We start from the raw sequence: 15102 nt of genomic DNA, 5'->3' as shown, positions 1-15102 counted from the left end.
TAGTAACACATTCTCTGCACTATCTTCCTACTCATTGCAAATCCTACTCCCGTTATACCATTTTCTGCTGCTCTTGATATTACCTTATACTCATCTGACCAGAAATCCTTGTCTTCTTCCACTTCACTTCACTGACCCCTACTATATCTAGAGTGACCTTTGGATTTCACTTTTCAAATTTTGTAGCTTCCCAGTCCACATTCAAGGTTCTGATGTTCCACACTCTGACTCGTAGAACATTATCCTTTCGTTGGTTGCTCATGCTTTCCCTAATGGTCACCTCCCTTGTGGCAGTCCACTTCCAGAGATCCAAATGGAGGACTGTTCTGGAATCTTTTGCCAATGGAGAGGTCATCATGATACTTTTTATATTACAGGCCACATGTCTTGTGGATACAAGTTGTGTGTCTTTAATGTAGTAGTTTCTGTTTGCCTTCTGCATCCTCATGCCATTTATCATTGATGATTCTTCTGCTTTTAGGAGCAGTTTCCCACCTCAAGTACAAGAGAGTGCCATGAACCTCTGTCCACTCCTCCGCCATCTTTGACAAGACCGTTAGCAGAATGAGGGTGACTTTTATGCTGGAAGTCTTACTGATTATTAATCAAAATTTAAGCAGTGGCAGGTTTTGAACCTGTGACCGAGGACATTTTGATTAGCAATGGAAGATGCTACTCCTAGGCCATGGAGTGTATCATTACAGGAACTTTACTTGTGCCCTGAATGACCACAGAGCTGCTACCAGAGAGTGGAAAAAGCTTAGACACCATGTAAATAGTGTGCCAAGGAGGATCTGATCACATTACATTGTGTGGGGTGGACCAACATGTTATTGAACATTATCCAGCAGCATATTTTAATTTCACAAATATGCAAAGATGTCCAGTTTCCAACAGACTGCCTTTTATTTTGTTTTTGTTTCACAGTATTTTCCCCCCGTTAGGCTTCTCCTTCATTTCTTGCTTGCCTCTTGTCTAAGCCCACATATATTCACAGGTATGTAGGTTGTGCAAAACTTTTCTTGGGCAATTTATTAAAATTGATGCTAATGTTGCTGTTTGATATAGTACTGCACAAAACAGCAACATGCATTGTAATTGGAAGTTTTGTGTTTTTATTTTGTGGGTCAGTGATGATAAGCTGGAAGTATTGTCATGGAAAACCTTACTTTTGTCAAAAAAGTTAAATCTCTAGATTTTGCACAAAAAATCATTCACGTGCCAGTTATCAGTTAATAGTTTGTAACTGATTAGTTTCATAATCATGTTAGTGTCATCATCAGCAGAAAGTGCCTCCAAATTGCAGAAGTATGGTTTTTGTATCAGATACAAATATCCACACAGGCATAAGTATAGCTTCTAGTCCAAATGTCCCTGTGTAGATATTCATATTTATGACTACATGAAGATGAGTAGTAAAACTTCAAATTCCAAAATTGTCAAAGATAAACGTTAGGAAATCCCTGTTAGGTATGAAACATTGAGCCAGAGGTGCTGAAAGAACAGTTGGTCTTCAGGCCTTTGGATTGAACCAAACCTGTCTATCCATTCACAAAATCGTTTTAAATCCACCTCAGATTCCTTTTCCTCATGCCATGTAAAGTAAAATTACTGTCACTCATTCACTTTTGCAGTTTTTCTTATACTATCCTTGCAGTCATAACAGCTGAGTGCCTAAAATTTCTCATACACAACCTATACTTGATTCATACACAACCTATACTTGATTCATACACAACCTCTACTTAATTTAGCTGTTTCAGTCTAGGTGCAATTCTTAATTTTTTATGTCAAGTAAATTCATGGCACATCGTGAACCTTTCTGAGTTTGGGTGGCTTACGTGCCTCAGTGAGATAGATAGCCATAGTGTAGTTGCACAACACAGGAAAGGTGTAAGTGGAGAGGCGTGACAAACCTACTATTCCTGATGAGGGGCAGCAGCCTTTTCACTAGTTGCAGGGACAACAGTCTGGATGATTGACTGATCTGGCCTTGTTGTAATGTTAATCAAATTGGCATTGCTTTGTTGCAACTGTGAACAGCAGAAAGCAGTGATGAACAATGCCATTAATTTTTTGTTCGCCATTAGGATATGCAGCTCTACTGTATGGTTTAATTAAGTTGGCATCCTCTTGGGTAAAATATTCCATAGGCAGAAAGTCTCCCATTTCAATATCTGGGTGGGAACTACTCAGGAGGATGTTGTCATCAGAAAAAACAAAACTGGCATTTCCCAGGCCAAAGCGTGGAATGTTAAATCACTTACTCGGTTAGGGACATTAGAGAACTTACAAAGGGAAATGCATAGGTTGAAGTTAACTCCTGGTCAGGCAAATACAGGGAGCCAAAGGTTATTTACCATTTGTACATGTTATTCAAACCTTGTACTGAAACCAGACTGCGGTTATATTGACTTTTAATCACTTCATATCTCTTTGTTTTAACACATTTGTGCTAAAAGTCTTTATACTTGCTGCCTCCTCTTGTTTGTGTTATGGTCTTTTTTAACCTCTTGGTTTTAACTTTTTAGTTTCTTTTCCATGGCATACTTCAAGAATGATTTTGTTATCATGTTATGTATCAGTGCCAGATATATCAATCTTTTTTTCTGCTGTTATTCCATATATTATGTATTATTATAAGGTTGAATCTGAGCAGAGGTGTTATGTTTATGTATTCAGTTATATGCCTGTTCTGCTAGAATGCACCTGCATTGTAGAGGAGTTTTTGTTTGTGGAAGAATTAATCTCACGTGAACATGTAAATAAAATACTGCATTGCTGGTACTCATGTGTCATCCATTTAGTTTAACCAAAATTTTACAATAAAAATAGTAATTAAGATTCTTAACACTGTGTCTCGGCGTTACGTAGACATTTGCTCAGACATGATTTATTTGATTTCTTCATTGAGACCTCATTTGGAAATTTATGCAGAAATTTTTTAAATACTTTTGAAACTCTTTGTTCTGTTCCAAATGTATATTAAAGATTTGTTTGCATTATATATTTCCTATTAACTTCTGTCATATTATTTTTAAATTTTCATTTGCTGCAGGCATTATACTTGTATTCAGATTTGTGCAACAGAAACACATCTTCAAATTGGATATTACTCAACTATTTTTGTTACCATTATGGTTTCAACTGTTGGAATCTACAACTTAATCGATGATGACTTGTGCATTCGGTATCACTATACAGTTCAATATCGTTTTCCGAATCCATTTATTGATCTATACACAAAACAGTCAAGATTAGCTACTCATGCCAAATACCATTTTGATTTTTTCTGGACATCTAGATATTGTTCCATACTAGGAACCTAATCATCTGTTAATTTGGTTTTCCTGAATCATCAAGATGTCTCAAGTAACAGATGAGGCCTTGCAGATTGACAGTTTCACAGCTGTCTGTAAATAAGAGCATACACACCTCCACTGCAAGGCCAACACAAATCGCAGTGTTAACTATATTAACAGTGGAGTAAGTAAACCCACTGGTTACAAAATTTTTGGCAGTTCTGTTCAATATATTTTCTTCCAGTCTGAGTTGCCTTTCATTTCCCATTTTAGGCTGTTATTGACCCTTGCCCTCTTGACACTTGTATCCCCAGACCCTTGACTGTTATGGGGTGCTGTTTAGCATAAAATTTGTTTCTTGTATGTCATGGGTTCCAAACAACTGGTACTTCTCATCAAAAAATTCCTTCCTTTCCGCTTTTTTAGGTTTGAGCGTGATCGCCGTGAGCTGCCAGTCCTATGGCATCAAGCTCTGCTAACTTTTGTTCAGCGCTATAAAGGAGACATAAGCTCAGAACAAAAAGCAGCTCTTCTTGGACTGCTACGACATCAAAGTCATCCGAGTATCACTCCCGAAGTGCGGCGGGAACTTCAAGCTGCCCGCTGCCGTGATGAAGAGGTGGCAGAACCTATGTTGTAGAACTGGACTTCACAACTACGGTTGTTTGCTGTATAAGTTCCGGAATTATAATACAACTGTATACATTGTACATAAGTTTTCTCATTAAATGGGGCATTTTTTCCAAAATGCCAAATCAGTGAAATATTTTTGTTATTTATTAATATTTTTGTCTGTAGTCATCAAACCATCTTCAAGTTTCTTAATTCTACAAATACAAGAATTAGACACAGTACTGGAATTAAAAGAGAACAACAGTTTTATTGCAAAAAGTTTATGCATAATCCGTATGTACATGTAGCTGCTTAGTGTAACATTTTTTCTTTAAGAATTATAAGGTGGAACAAGTGCAGTGTGTCCCAGGTTGAAATCTTGAAGATTTTTTGTGTAAACTGCTACAAGCAGTTTTACATAGACTAGGCATACTGCCAAAGGCCAGCACAGTGACTATCTTGTAAACCAAATTCTTTTAGTATAAAAGTTTTCTTGATGTAGAATTCTGTCATGTTATAAAATAACTGTCACTTAATGGATGACACTGTATGGACCACCCTGTAGTGGCGACCTCTGTAAGGGGTAACGTGTGTGTGGTGATGCTGTAGGTGATGGGTAACCAATGGAAACACTGTGGATAACTTAACGATATAAGTTTATTATATCATCAATTCTACATGAGACAGCACACACCTCCTTGTGAGCTCTGGACGGTACAGCTGGTGTCTGCTGTTAGGACAGCAGCCGGCGATGCTGTGTCAGGACTTTGGCTCAGCAGCAAAAGCAAGGCCACGGCTGGTTGCGAAAGCGACACTTCCCGGTGGAGCAACACGCCAGGCGGCGCCTCCACAGCTTTTCACTTCACAGTGACGGAGGCGGCTGTGCGTGGGTCTCAACCCTCGTCCCTCAGACAGGCAGCGGACGGCAGCTGGCATTATGATGCCAAGTTCCTCCCAGGGCCTCAGCATCAGTGGCAGCAAACACTGACAGCAAGCTGGTGGCACTACGGAACCAAGTCCCGTGAAGGGCCCAGTGCAGCAGCAGACACAGCCTGGTCTCAAACTGAAGGCTGCTGCTGGTGTTGCCCAGTCATCTCAAGGTCTGGCAGTGCTCTCATCTCATGGTGCAGCTGCCAGCGATGACTAAGTCCCTGAATCAAATGACATTCTGTCTTCAGTTTCAGCCTCTTTTATATTGTTACTGCCCATTCCTTTCTCTAAAACCTGGTGTCTAGTCATGTCACCGATAACAAAGAGACTTGCTCAAGTGTGTTGGCAGTGAACTGCTTACTACATCTTTCTTTGCTGTGCGGGGCAGTTTACCACTGCGCTTAGCTATCCTCATTTTGCAACTCACTTTCACTTCTGTTTGTGTCCTACACGTCGACGTAGTGTGGCTGACGACCAGCACTGTTATTGCAGTACTCCACAGTGATCTCTGTGCTACTTTCCGACACACATTAAATATGTAAAACTTTTATCTAAAATGCTGGGTAGTGCCACTACACTGCCTCCCTCCATGACCCGGTCCATTGGGTCTTATTCCGACTATTCGCTATACTTTGATTACCACTAAACTTTTTATCTGTACAATTACCCCAGATAGTCTGTTCCTAACTATTACCTAAGTACTATATCAAATAAGTCAATCTATCTGTCGTCTCTTGCTGTGGAAATCCAATATACCACCTCATACCACATTGCGTCAAATATAAAAATCCTATGTGGATCAAATGAGAATAATCATGGTGCTAGGAATTGTGACACACAATGTCACTATTACTTGACATTTCCTGTTCCAATACTGCCCTACACAATATAGCGTTTGTGCCACACTTATCTGCCCTTCTTGGGCTTCTATCATTTCACTTAAGGAGTGGTCTAGACATGGCTCACAAGTTTCGTTCGGAAAGGTAAGATTCTGTTTGCATAAGATCTCTAGTTGTTCGGCTGGCCACTACAGCTTTGGCTGTGCCACATTAAATAATGTAATTCCCTTCATTAAATACTAAACTTAAAGACCATTTATGGTTAGAAAGTGACACATCTGGCTGTCTGGAAAACACACTTCACTGTCTAGGTGATGCAGTTGCAGTTCCATTCTTGAGCCCCTGCCAAGGAGGTACGGCACTGCCAAAACTATTGTTGTTCTTCTCCTCCTCCATGTGGCAACCTGAGGACAGAGATCCATATCAACTCCTCCCCCCCCCCTTCCCCTCCCCCAAGAAGCCTGATGTCTCTGAACAGTGATCATCGTATTGTTCTACTGATAAGACTACCACAAATAAATGTATAGGTCTACACGTACTACTATCCACATTATGTCCTACACTGTACATACAAATAAACTGCACAAAATTGATACACATAACTACTCTCTTGACATTAACGAGACTGAGGAATCCAGACTTCCATCTCTTGTGCTCATCATTTTGCTTTTTCCTCTTGATATCCTTCCTTGCTTTTATTTGCATTTCTCTAGCACACCTCTAGTGTGCCCTTGAATGGTCACAGACGTCCCACATGCACAATTGTCGTCCTTGTTGGTGACTGCAGCTTCACATTCACCATTGATGTAGTTTCAACCTTTTGGTACAGGCCCTGGTACCGTGTTAAAAACACTGTACCTTCACCGTATATGGACTCAACAAAGTCACCCATTGGCCCACCTTGTGCTGCGTTAAATGCCCCACAGGCGTCACTGCCTCTTCCCATTTCTCCAAACCTTCATATTTTCTCTTTGTACCCTGTTCCACACCACCTTCACTTTTCTTGAAAAATCATGGACTGCTTCTCTTTTTTCCACTCTTCTGGTCAACTGTGTCGAAAGGTTATGGCATCTTTTTGCCATACACTACCTCGAATGGTGATAACCCACTGCTAGTATGTACTTTAGAGTAATGTGCATGTACGACAAATATCACTGTTCCAATGATTTGAACCTATTTAGTAACAAAGCATTTTCCCAATTGTTCTATCAGCTCCCTCTTTCCTTCCATTAGCTTGCAGATGTATTGGGCTAGTCCTCAATTTCTTCACAAGTCTTTCATCAGCTCTGACATGAAGTTCGTCCCCTGGTACATAATTATTGTCTGTGGCACTTCGAACTTCAGTGTCCACCTATTAACTAACACCTGTGTGACTGTGAATGCCTGTTGGTCCAGCATTGTCACCGTCTTGACATAACAGGAAAAATGATGTATTGTGGTCAGCGCAAAGGCATTACCCACTGGTGTTCAGTTGAATGGTCCTAACACATCCAACCCAATGAAACTAAAAGGTTCAACTGCTTCTGGCAATCTTTATAGCAGTGTCTGCTTCCAACTCAAATTGGCCCTCTATGTACCATCCACACAATTCTTGATGTATCGATCCACACCATCCTTCCTTCCTTTTCACCAATACTTCTCTGGCACCCTTCTGTTCATCACCCTGCATCAGCCATGGCCTGACAAAATGCGATCACTCATCTCACATAACGCTTCCAATTTTAACAGGGCAGAAACTGCCATTCACAGTCCTAATTTTGTCTATCTGCACAATAATCCGTCATCCATACCAAATTGCTGCTGTTTCTTATACTGCCTACATTCCTTGTCAGTGTTCTGTACTGGTCACCATTCCGCAAGATCGTGACCCAGTGCTTGTATTACAGCTGTCTTTCTGCTTGGCCCATTTGCATTTCTGTGTTTCATTCCTGGCTTGTGGATTACCTAAATTCACTGAGTTTCAATGCCCATCTCATTAATCTACTAGACGGTTCCCTCAAGCCTAGTAACCACTTTAAAGCTTAACTTTCCTCCCGTACAAATAACATCGAAAATACGTTATTTCGTATGTCAGACTAAGCATCTCTCTCTCCATTGTAGAGTAATTTTTTCCTGTTTCATTCAGTTGTCTTGATGCAAAGGCAACAGGATATTCTTGCCAATCGACCTCCAGGCTCAAAATGCAACCAAGAGCATAGTTTGACACACCACATGTCAATATAAATTCTTTCTGAAAGTCAGAAAACACCAAAACTGGACTGGATGTCAACACCTTCTTTAACTAGTCAAATGCTCCCTGACATTCCTTCCACCACACAAAGTTAACCCCTTTCTTCAAAAATTGCGTAAACAGTGTTGCAATATCCGCAAATCCCTTCACACACCTCCTATAGTAATTCGCAAGACCAAGGAAAGATTGTAACTCCATAGTAGCTTGTACTGAAAAGTCTTGCACTGTATGCACCAACCTCGGATCTGTTTGTTACACCACCCTTACTTATGATGTGGCCCAAATAGTTAACTTCCTCCAGTGCAAAGTGATATTTTTCATTGTTGGGTGTGAGGCGTGCTGCCCGTAGTCTGCTGAATATTTATTTTAGGCATTGTCTATGTTCTTGCATATTCCTTAAAAGGATGATTATACGATCAAGATATACTAAGCACTGGCGTGATTTCAGTCCTCTCGGTACTCCATGCTTGCTTTTGCCTAGGTTATCTGTGTCTCCGTGACATTCGGGAAAGGGTATTGCATCTGTTTTAGTCTTGCTATTCAAGTAGTGATAATAGCAACAAAACAGACACTTCAGTGAACCATCCATAGACTTCTTAGGTACAATTATAAGTCCTGCCCCCATGCACTATTACTTTCTTCTATTATTGCATCAGCTAACTGTTGATCTATGAACTGTTCCAAAACTACAAAATTGTTAAGGCTGTCATGGCCACTTGTTGACAAATTGCCTACCGGTTTCTATCTCAGGTTCTTCGGCCAACGTTCATCTGATGATTTTACTGACATTTCGCCAGCACGAGTGGCTGGCATTGTCAAAGCTTTTCTCTCCATTGCTGGTAGTGAACTCGCCACTCATGCTGGCGAAATGTCAGTAAAATCACCAGACGAACATTGGCCAAAGAAGCCGAGACAGGGTCCGCAGCTCGTGGTCGCGTTCTCGCTTCCCGAACACAGGGTCCTGGGTTCGATTCCCGGTGCGGTCAGGGATTTTCGCCTACCTCGAGATGACTGGGTGTTTGTGTTGTCCTCATCATTTCATCATTCATGAAAGCGGTGAGATTGGACTGAGCATAGGTTGGGAATTTGTACTTGTGCTGATAACTGCTCAGTTGAGTGCCCCACAAACCAGTCATCATCATCATCATCATCAACCCGAGACAGAAGCCAATAGGCAGTAGTCTTGTAAAACTGGTTGCAACAACCATGGCATTCCAAATGATCTTCGGTATACTGGTGCTTCATTTTCAGTTGGAATCTTGTTTGCATTACTGCCATAGCAGGCAATGGCCCTCTTGGAAATATCAGATCCTTGAATTCTAGCACCAGTTCCTCCAACTTTGCTGCTTCTGCTCTTTTCAGATGCTTCACCTTCTCTTGAAATGCAGTCCTAGCAGTGTCCTGTGCCCCCTTATAGCTCACACCTTCCGTGTGGCAATCTTCCTCGTTTGGAATCTCTAGTGTAGCTAATAACATTCACTTCAACAACTTTCCACACTGACAGGTACCATTTTTCCTCCAGCCCTTTCCTGTACACGTACAATACTTTTTTTCGCCAAACTACATGCTGTGTCTAATACTTCACTACCTTCCAACTGTTCTATTAAACATATCACACCTACTGGTAAGTTCAGTTCCACATCACCCATAGCGATTTTGTGGTACCTTTCAACACACAATTATGGAAGTCAAGCCTCAATGCTATTGCTCTCAGTTTTTAACTGGACCGTCTTGTGTATTAGACACTCCTCACAGCAGATTAACAGTGACAACAGTTTCCCCTAGTCGGAATGTCTTTACACTCGGTTCCACTACACATTATCAAAGGTCAATTATGGCATGGCGTTGATTCAGAAAATCTAACCCTAGGACCATGCTGTACCCTCATTTATGTGAGACACCACTTCCACACACTGTCTAAACATGGCTGTCCCAACATCACTGTTCATCACTACTGACCCCCAATGGTTGTATAACATTATCCTCTAAACGCCGTAAATCACGTCGTGAAGGGTTCCACTGCATCCTGCCCACTAATTCCCTCGACCATTTCCACCAAACTGTTGGCATCCCTTGTCACACCAGCTGTCTTCATACATGTTCTGTTTGACTGCAGTTAAAACACTTAATATGCAATGTCAATACCTGTTTCCACTCTCTTACCCCTGTCGACCTATTGATTTCTACGTATTCCAAAGCTAATCTAACCCCTTCATGAAGATCGTTTGATGCCCCTGTGCGCACTCTCCTAGGTATTTCTGGTGTCAGACCCCTTAAGAAAACATTGAGTGTTTATTGCTCAGCCTCTTTCAGCCCGGTTTATTACCACCTCATTCAATGGGAGCTCATACATGTTAACGTTCATTTTCTTAATTCTATCCTCAAAGTCTCCTACTGCCTCATTATGTATCCCGGATACTGTCCCTAATTGTCCCCAAAAACACCGTGCCCTGTTATGCTTCCTGCATCGTTGTTCCATCCCCTGTCTCAACTGGTCAAAAGTTTCAGTGTTTCATAATGCTTCTGTGCACCTTATGAATAATTTTGCTTCTCCTGACAAAAGTAACCTTGTTATCTGCAACAACAGTTTATCTAGCAAACCTCCTATGTTGGCTGATAAATGCCAAGTATCCTCAGATGCTCTACCAGAGGTAGGAGAAACAAGATTCACAACAGTTGGACCCACTCCTAGAATTTGCGACTTCAACATTTCTATCTCATGATTCTCTCCTGCTAGTTCATAACAACGATACAGGAAGCATAACAGTGCATGGTTTTTTTGCGAACAATTAGGGATAGTATCCAGGAGACATAATGAGGCAGTGGTTAAATATAACCACATTATCTGCTCTCAAGTGAACCACCTGATCCATTAATGACTGCAGTGTTTCTTCATTGGTGACACCTCGTGTTTCTGATTTCTCTCTACATCCATTACCCATGATAAAAATAGCACTACAACAAAACAATACGCACAGAGCAGTTAGTCCCATAGTGTTGTACTAAGTAACTTCTCTCTAACCATGAGCCACCTGGACACTCTTCATTGCCTAGCCATGTGCCCAAAACGGTTACAAGGAAAGGAGCTCTGCTACTGATTCAGCGCAAGCTACATAATGCCTGAGTAAATGACACTCAGTGCAACATGCAGGTACTAACCATTCATCTTTACCATTACTCCTAAACTGTGACAAATCCATAGATTCATTTGGTTTTGTAAGGGGTGGTACGTATGTGGTGATGTCATAGGTGGTGGGAAACCAGTGAAAACGCTGTGGTCAATTTAACAATATAACTTTATTATATCTTCAGTTCCACATGATGCAGGCACACCTCTCCCCATCAGCTCTGGATTGTGCAGGTGGCATCAGTTGCTAGGACGGCACCCAGTGATGCTGCATCAGGACTCTGGCACAACCAGTTGCAATAGTGGCACTTCGTGGCAGAATGACATGCCAAGCAGTGGCCCTGCCGTTCTTCGCTCTGCAGTGGCAGAGGCAGCTGTGTGCATGTGTGTCTCAACCCACGCCCTCGGAGAGGATATGACTGGTGTTGTGATTCCAAGTCCCTCCCTGGGCCTCAGTGTCATCAGTGGCAGGCACAGCGGGGCTGTGGCACCAAGTCCCATGAAGGACCCAGTGCGACAGCAGATGCAGCCTGGTCTCGAACTGGAGGCTGCTGCTGGTGCTGCCAGTCATCTCGCAATCCGGTAGTGCTCCAGCATCACGATGCAGCTACTCAGGAATAACTAACTCCCCAAACTGAATGACATCCAGTCCTCAAATTTAGCCTCATTCATACTCCATTACTGTCCATTTGTTTCTCCAAAATCTGGCGTCTAGTAACATTGCCTATGACAGAGAGAGTTGCTCGAGTGAGGTGGCTAGAATTACTACATTGTTCTTTGCTGTGTGGGGTAGTTTACTGCTGCACTCAGGTATCCTCACTTCACAACTTATTTGTGCATCTGTTATCATGCCCTACATGTCAACATAGCATGGCTGACAGTCAGTGTTAATGATGATGATGATTGGTTTGTGGGGTGCTCCACTGTGCGCTCGTCAGTGCCCATACAAAGTCCCAGTTTTTACACAGTCCATTTTCTTTTCATAATCCAGTCTAGACACTCTTACAAATGATTATGATGATGATGATGGTGGTGGTGGTAGTTGGTTATTTAACTGTTACTTGACTATTCCTGCAGGGCTCTGGTTCAGATGATTAATTTACTGTCTTCCTTCCATATCTGTTTACCAGTTTATCATATCACTGTTGCTGCTCATTATTAGAACCATTACTAGCACACACTATTTTTATTACATTTATCTTGCTTTCAGTACTGTTCCATACAGATTATTCTACCTTTGTTTAGCTTTCTTTCCCCGACACCAGTCAGTTGTAAAACCTTCCTTCCCCTGAAGCTACCTGCCACTTTCACTTCCAGGAACCTGCACTCCCCTGTCTCAGAGCACTCTGCTATGCGTTTTCCCCCCCACCCTCACTGGTCCAGAGTCACTGATGTCCAGCAGCAGCATCCCCATGAGCTTTGTATCCCAGTGCTCTAAGCTCCATATTGCACACAAAGTATCCAGTCTCTGCCAACTCATATCAACGAGTTCTGTCATATATTTCAAGACATAGATACCCACATACTATTTCTGTTGGAGACCTGGCTCAAACCAAATATTTCCACAAATTCGATAAATCTAGATGACTACAACTTTTGAAGACATGAAAACTTAACTGAGGAAGGGTTGGTGCAGGACATACATGTGCTCTGATTTATCTTGTGGTGTGCTACACGCACCCAACAATAATAAAGACAAACAAATGGAATATATTTTCATACAGATCAAGTCCTTTAATGGAGGTTGCCTGCTTTGATACTGTTCTTTCAAGTGTCAAACAGACATACAACCATATAATTGTAACTGGTGACACTAACGTAAATTTTCTGTAAAGTACAACTTCCAGAGTGAAATTTAAGTGGATGCTTTCTTCTTCAAATGTATCACTACTTCAGCTTACTCCTACCCATCATACAAACAGTAGTCACTCTCTTACAAATATATCTGCAATGACATCGGCGAACAGAGTAATTTTTACTTCTTAAATATCTGCACCTGGCATGTCTGTTGATGACATAATTTTCATGACATACTCAGTAGAATGTCCCCGAAAGAAACCACAACTGGCTGTATACTCAGATTTCAAACACTTTAGTTTTTATGTACTTGTAACTGAGGCACAAGAAATAGTGTGGGGGATGTCTTATATTCCCTTCTCAGACATAAACAAAAAACTGCATGGATTTACCGACAAACTTACTCAACTACATGAAAAATATCCTTCCATAAAAGATGGTTAAAGTAAGAAGGAAACCTTCACATTGGCTAACTGAAGAATTAAGATATGCCCCATAACTGAAAATCATGTTACAAAGGAACAGAAGTGAAACAGAGCCAAGAAAAGCAAGACTCAGGCTGACAACAGACACAGACCACCTGTCCTATGGAAAAACATGCATGGTCTGAGTGTAGGCAAAGTAGAAGCTGCAGCTGATCCCTTTGTCCCAGGTGAAGAACTGAACCAGTACTTCACATTACCTACAAACACATCTGAACCATTACAACTACAACTGAACCATCAATGAAAAAGAGGCTCATTGATTATTCAAGGGGGTAAATGACTAGTGACAAAAAACTCTATCTAAAGCATGTTACATACCCTAGAAAAAGCCATCATATGTACCAGATCAATGTCTACTGGACATGATGGCATCACAATCTAAATGATGAAGTTTGTTATTGACCCACTACTGCCCACTATAACAGATATCTTCAACCACACCTTGACCACAAGTGTTTTCCCTGAGGCCTGGAAAGAGAGAATAGTTAAGCCACTACCTAAAAAGGATGTTGTCCTGGCACCCTTCAGATTACCAACCTGTTTGCATTGCTTGTGCACTGTACGAGGCCTTAGAACATGTACTATATGACCAGCTAACAAACTATCCAACTACAAACATATTTCTTGATGAATACCAGTCAGGTTTTCGTAAACATTGCAGCTCAAGATCTGCCTTGATGGAGGTAACATGACCTGAAGCTTGCCATGGGTGCACAAGAAGCAACTGTCATGAGCTACTTAGACTTCAGCAAAGTGTTTGACGCTGTTGACTTCTATATTTTACTTTCCAAACTTGGCAGCCTACATTTCTCACCAAGTGCATTGCAATCATTTCGCTCATACCTAATGTCTCACCAGCAATGTATCATGTCCAGCACCATAAGGTCACAGTGGAGGCAGATAACATCAGGAATCCCCAGCATTCTGTATTAGGTCCTATACTCTTTTCATTGTAAGTAAATGATGTGCCATTCATTTTGTCTTATTTATGCTGATGACCTCCAGTTATATATAAGTGCAAAACCAATAAACCTGAAGACAGCTATCAAGAATCTCAGTACCAACATGTGTGCACTACAAAATGGCCACAGGATACAGGGTTAAAGTTCAACCCATCCAAAACCCAAACTGTACTGGTTGGTCATTCTAGGCTCATTAGCCGAAAATATTGGGAACTCCTATGATATTTAATCGTAAATGGGACAAGTATCAATTACTCTTCTCTAGCAAAGGATCTAGGAGTAATAATAGATGAAAATCTAAATTGGACTGAGCATGTAACTGTAGTCTGCAAGAAGGTGTGATCACCTGTCCACGCCCTACAAAAATATAAAAAGCTCTTCCCTTTTGACCTGAAAAGGAAACTTGTAAAAACACTTATACTTCCAATGATTGATTACTGCAATGTTATCCTGCAACGCCTTTCTCAAGAAAGCCCACGGCGCCTGAACCTGGTTATGAAGCTCGTGTTCATTATATCTGTGATGTTCGACTCCTTTATCATATTTTACCATCATATGCACACCTATACTGGCTGCATGCAGACAAGTGCAGAGATTTCCATACCCTCTGTCTTCACTATTTTCTTATCAACATTCACTGTTCCTCATATCTCTACTTATCCTTAAAGCTCTTGTCTGAACAACATGGCAGAAACAGCTGTTCCCATCAGAGCAAAATTCTTTTTTTCCACTCCATCATCCAGCACTTTCTCAGTAACAGAAACCTGACTCTGGAATAACCTCCTGCATTATATTAGAGAACCAAATAACATCTCTAT

At 41.3% G+C, this 15102-nt stretch overlaps 1 protein-coding gene across 1 annotated transcript in view; it reads left to right on the top strand.

The window, feature by feature from the left end:
• Positions 1 to 4066, top strand: part of LOC124776756 (bystin) — a 57993-nt gene extending 53927 nt beyond the window's left edge. Inside the window, exon 7 of the mRNA XM_047251884.1 lies at positions 3729 to 4066. Coding sequence (XP_047107840.1) covers positions 3729 to 3942 — 214 coding nt within the window. The 3' untranslated portion in view covers positions 3943 to 4066. The remainder of the gene's footprint in view (positions 1 to 3728) is intronic.
• The last annotated feature ends 11036 nt before the right edge of the window (positions 4067 to 15102 follow it).

Source organism: Schistocerca piceifrons, chromosome 2, assembly GCF_021461385.2.
Source record: "Schistocerca piceifrons isolate TAMUIC-IGC-003096 chromosome 2, iqSchPice1.1, whole genome shotgun sequence".
NCBI classification, from domain to species: domain Eukaryota; kingdom Metazoa; phylum Arthropoda; class Insecta; order Orthoptera; family Acrididae; genus Schistocerca; species Schistocerca piceifrons.
Note: the sequence above shows the minus strand (reverse complement) of the source record. Positions and strands in the feature narration are given on the sequence as shown.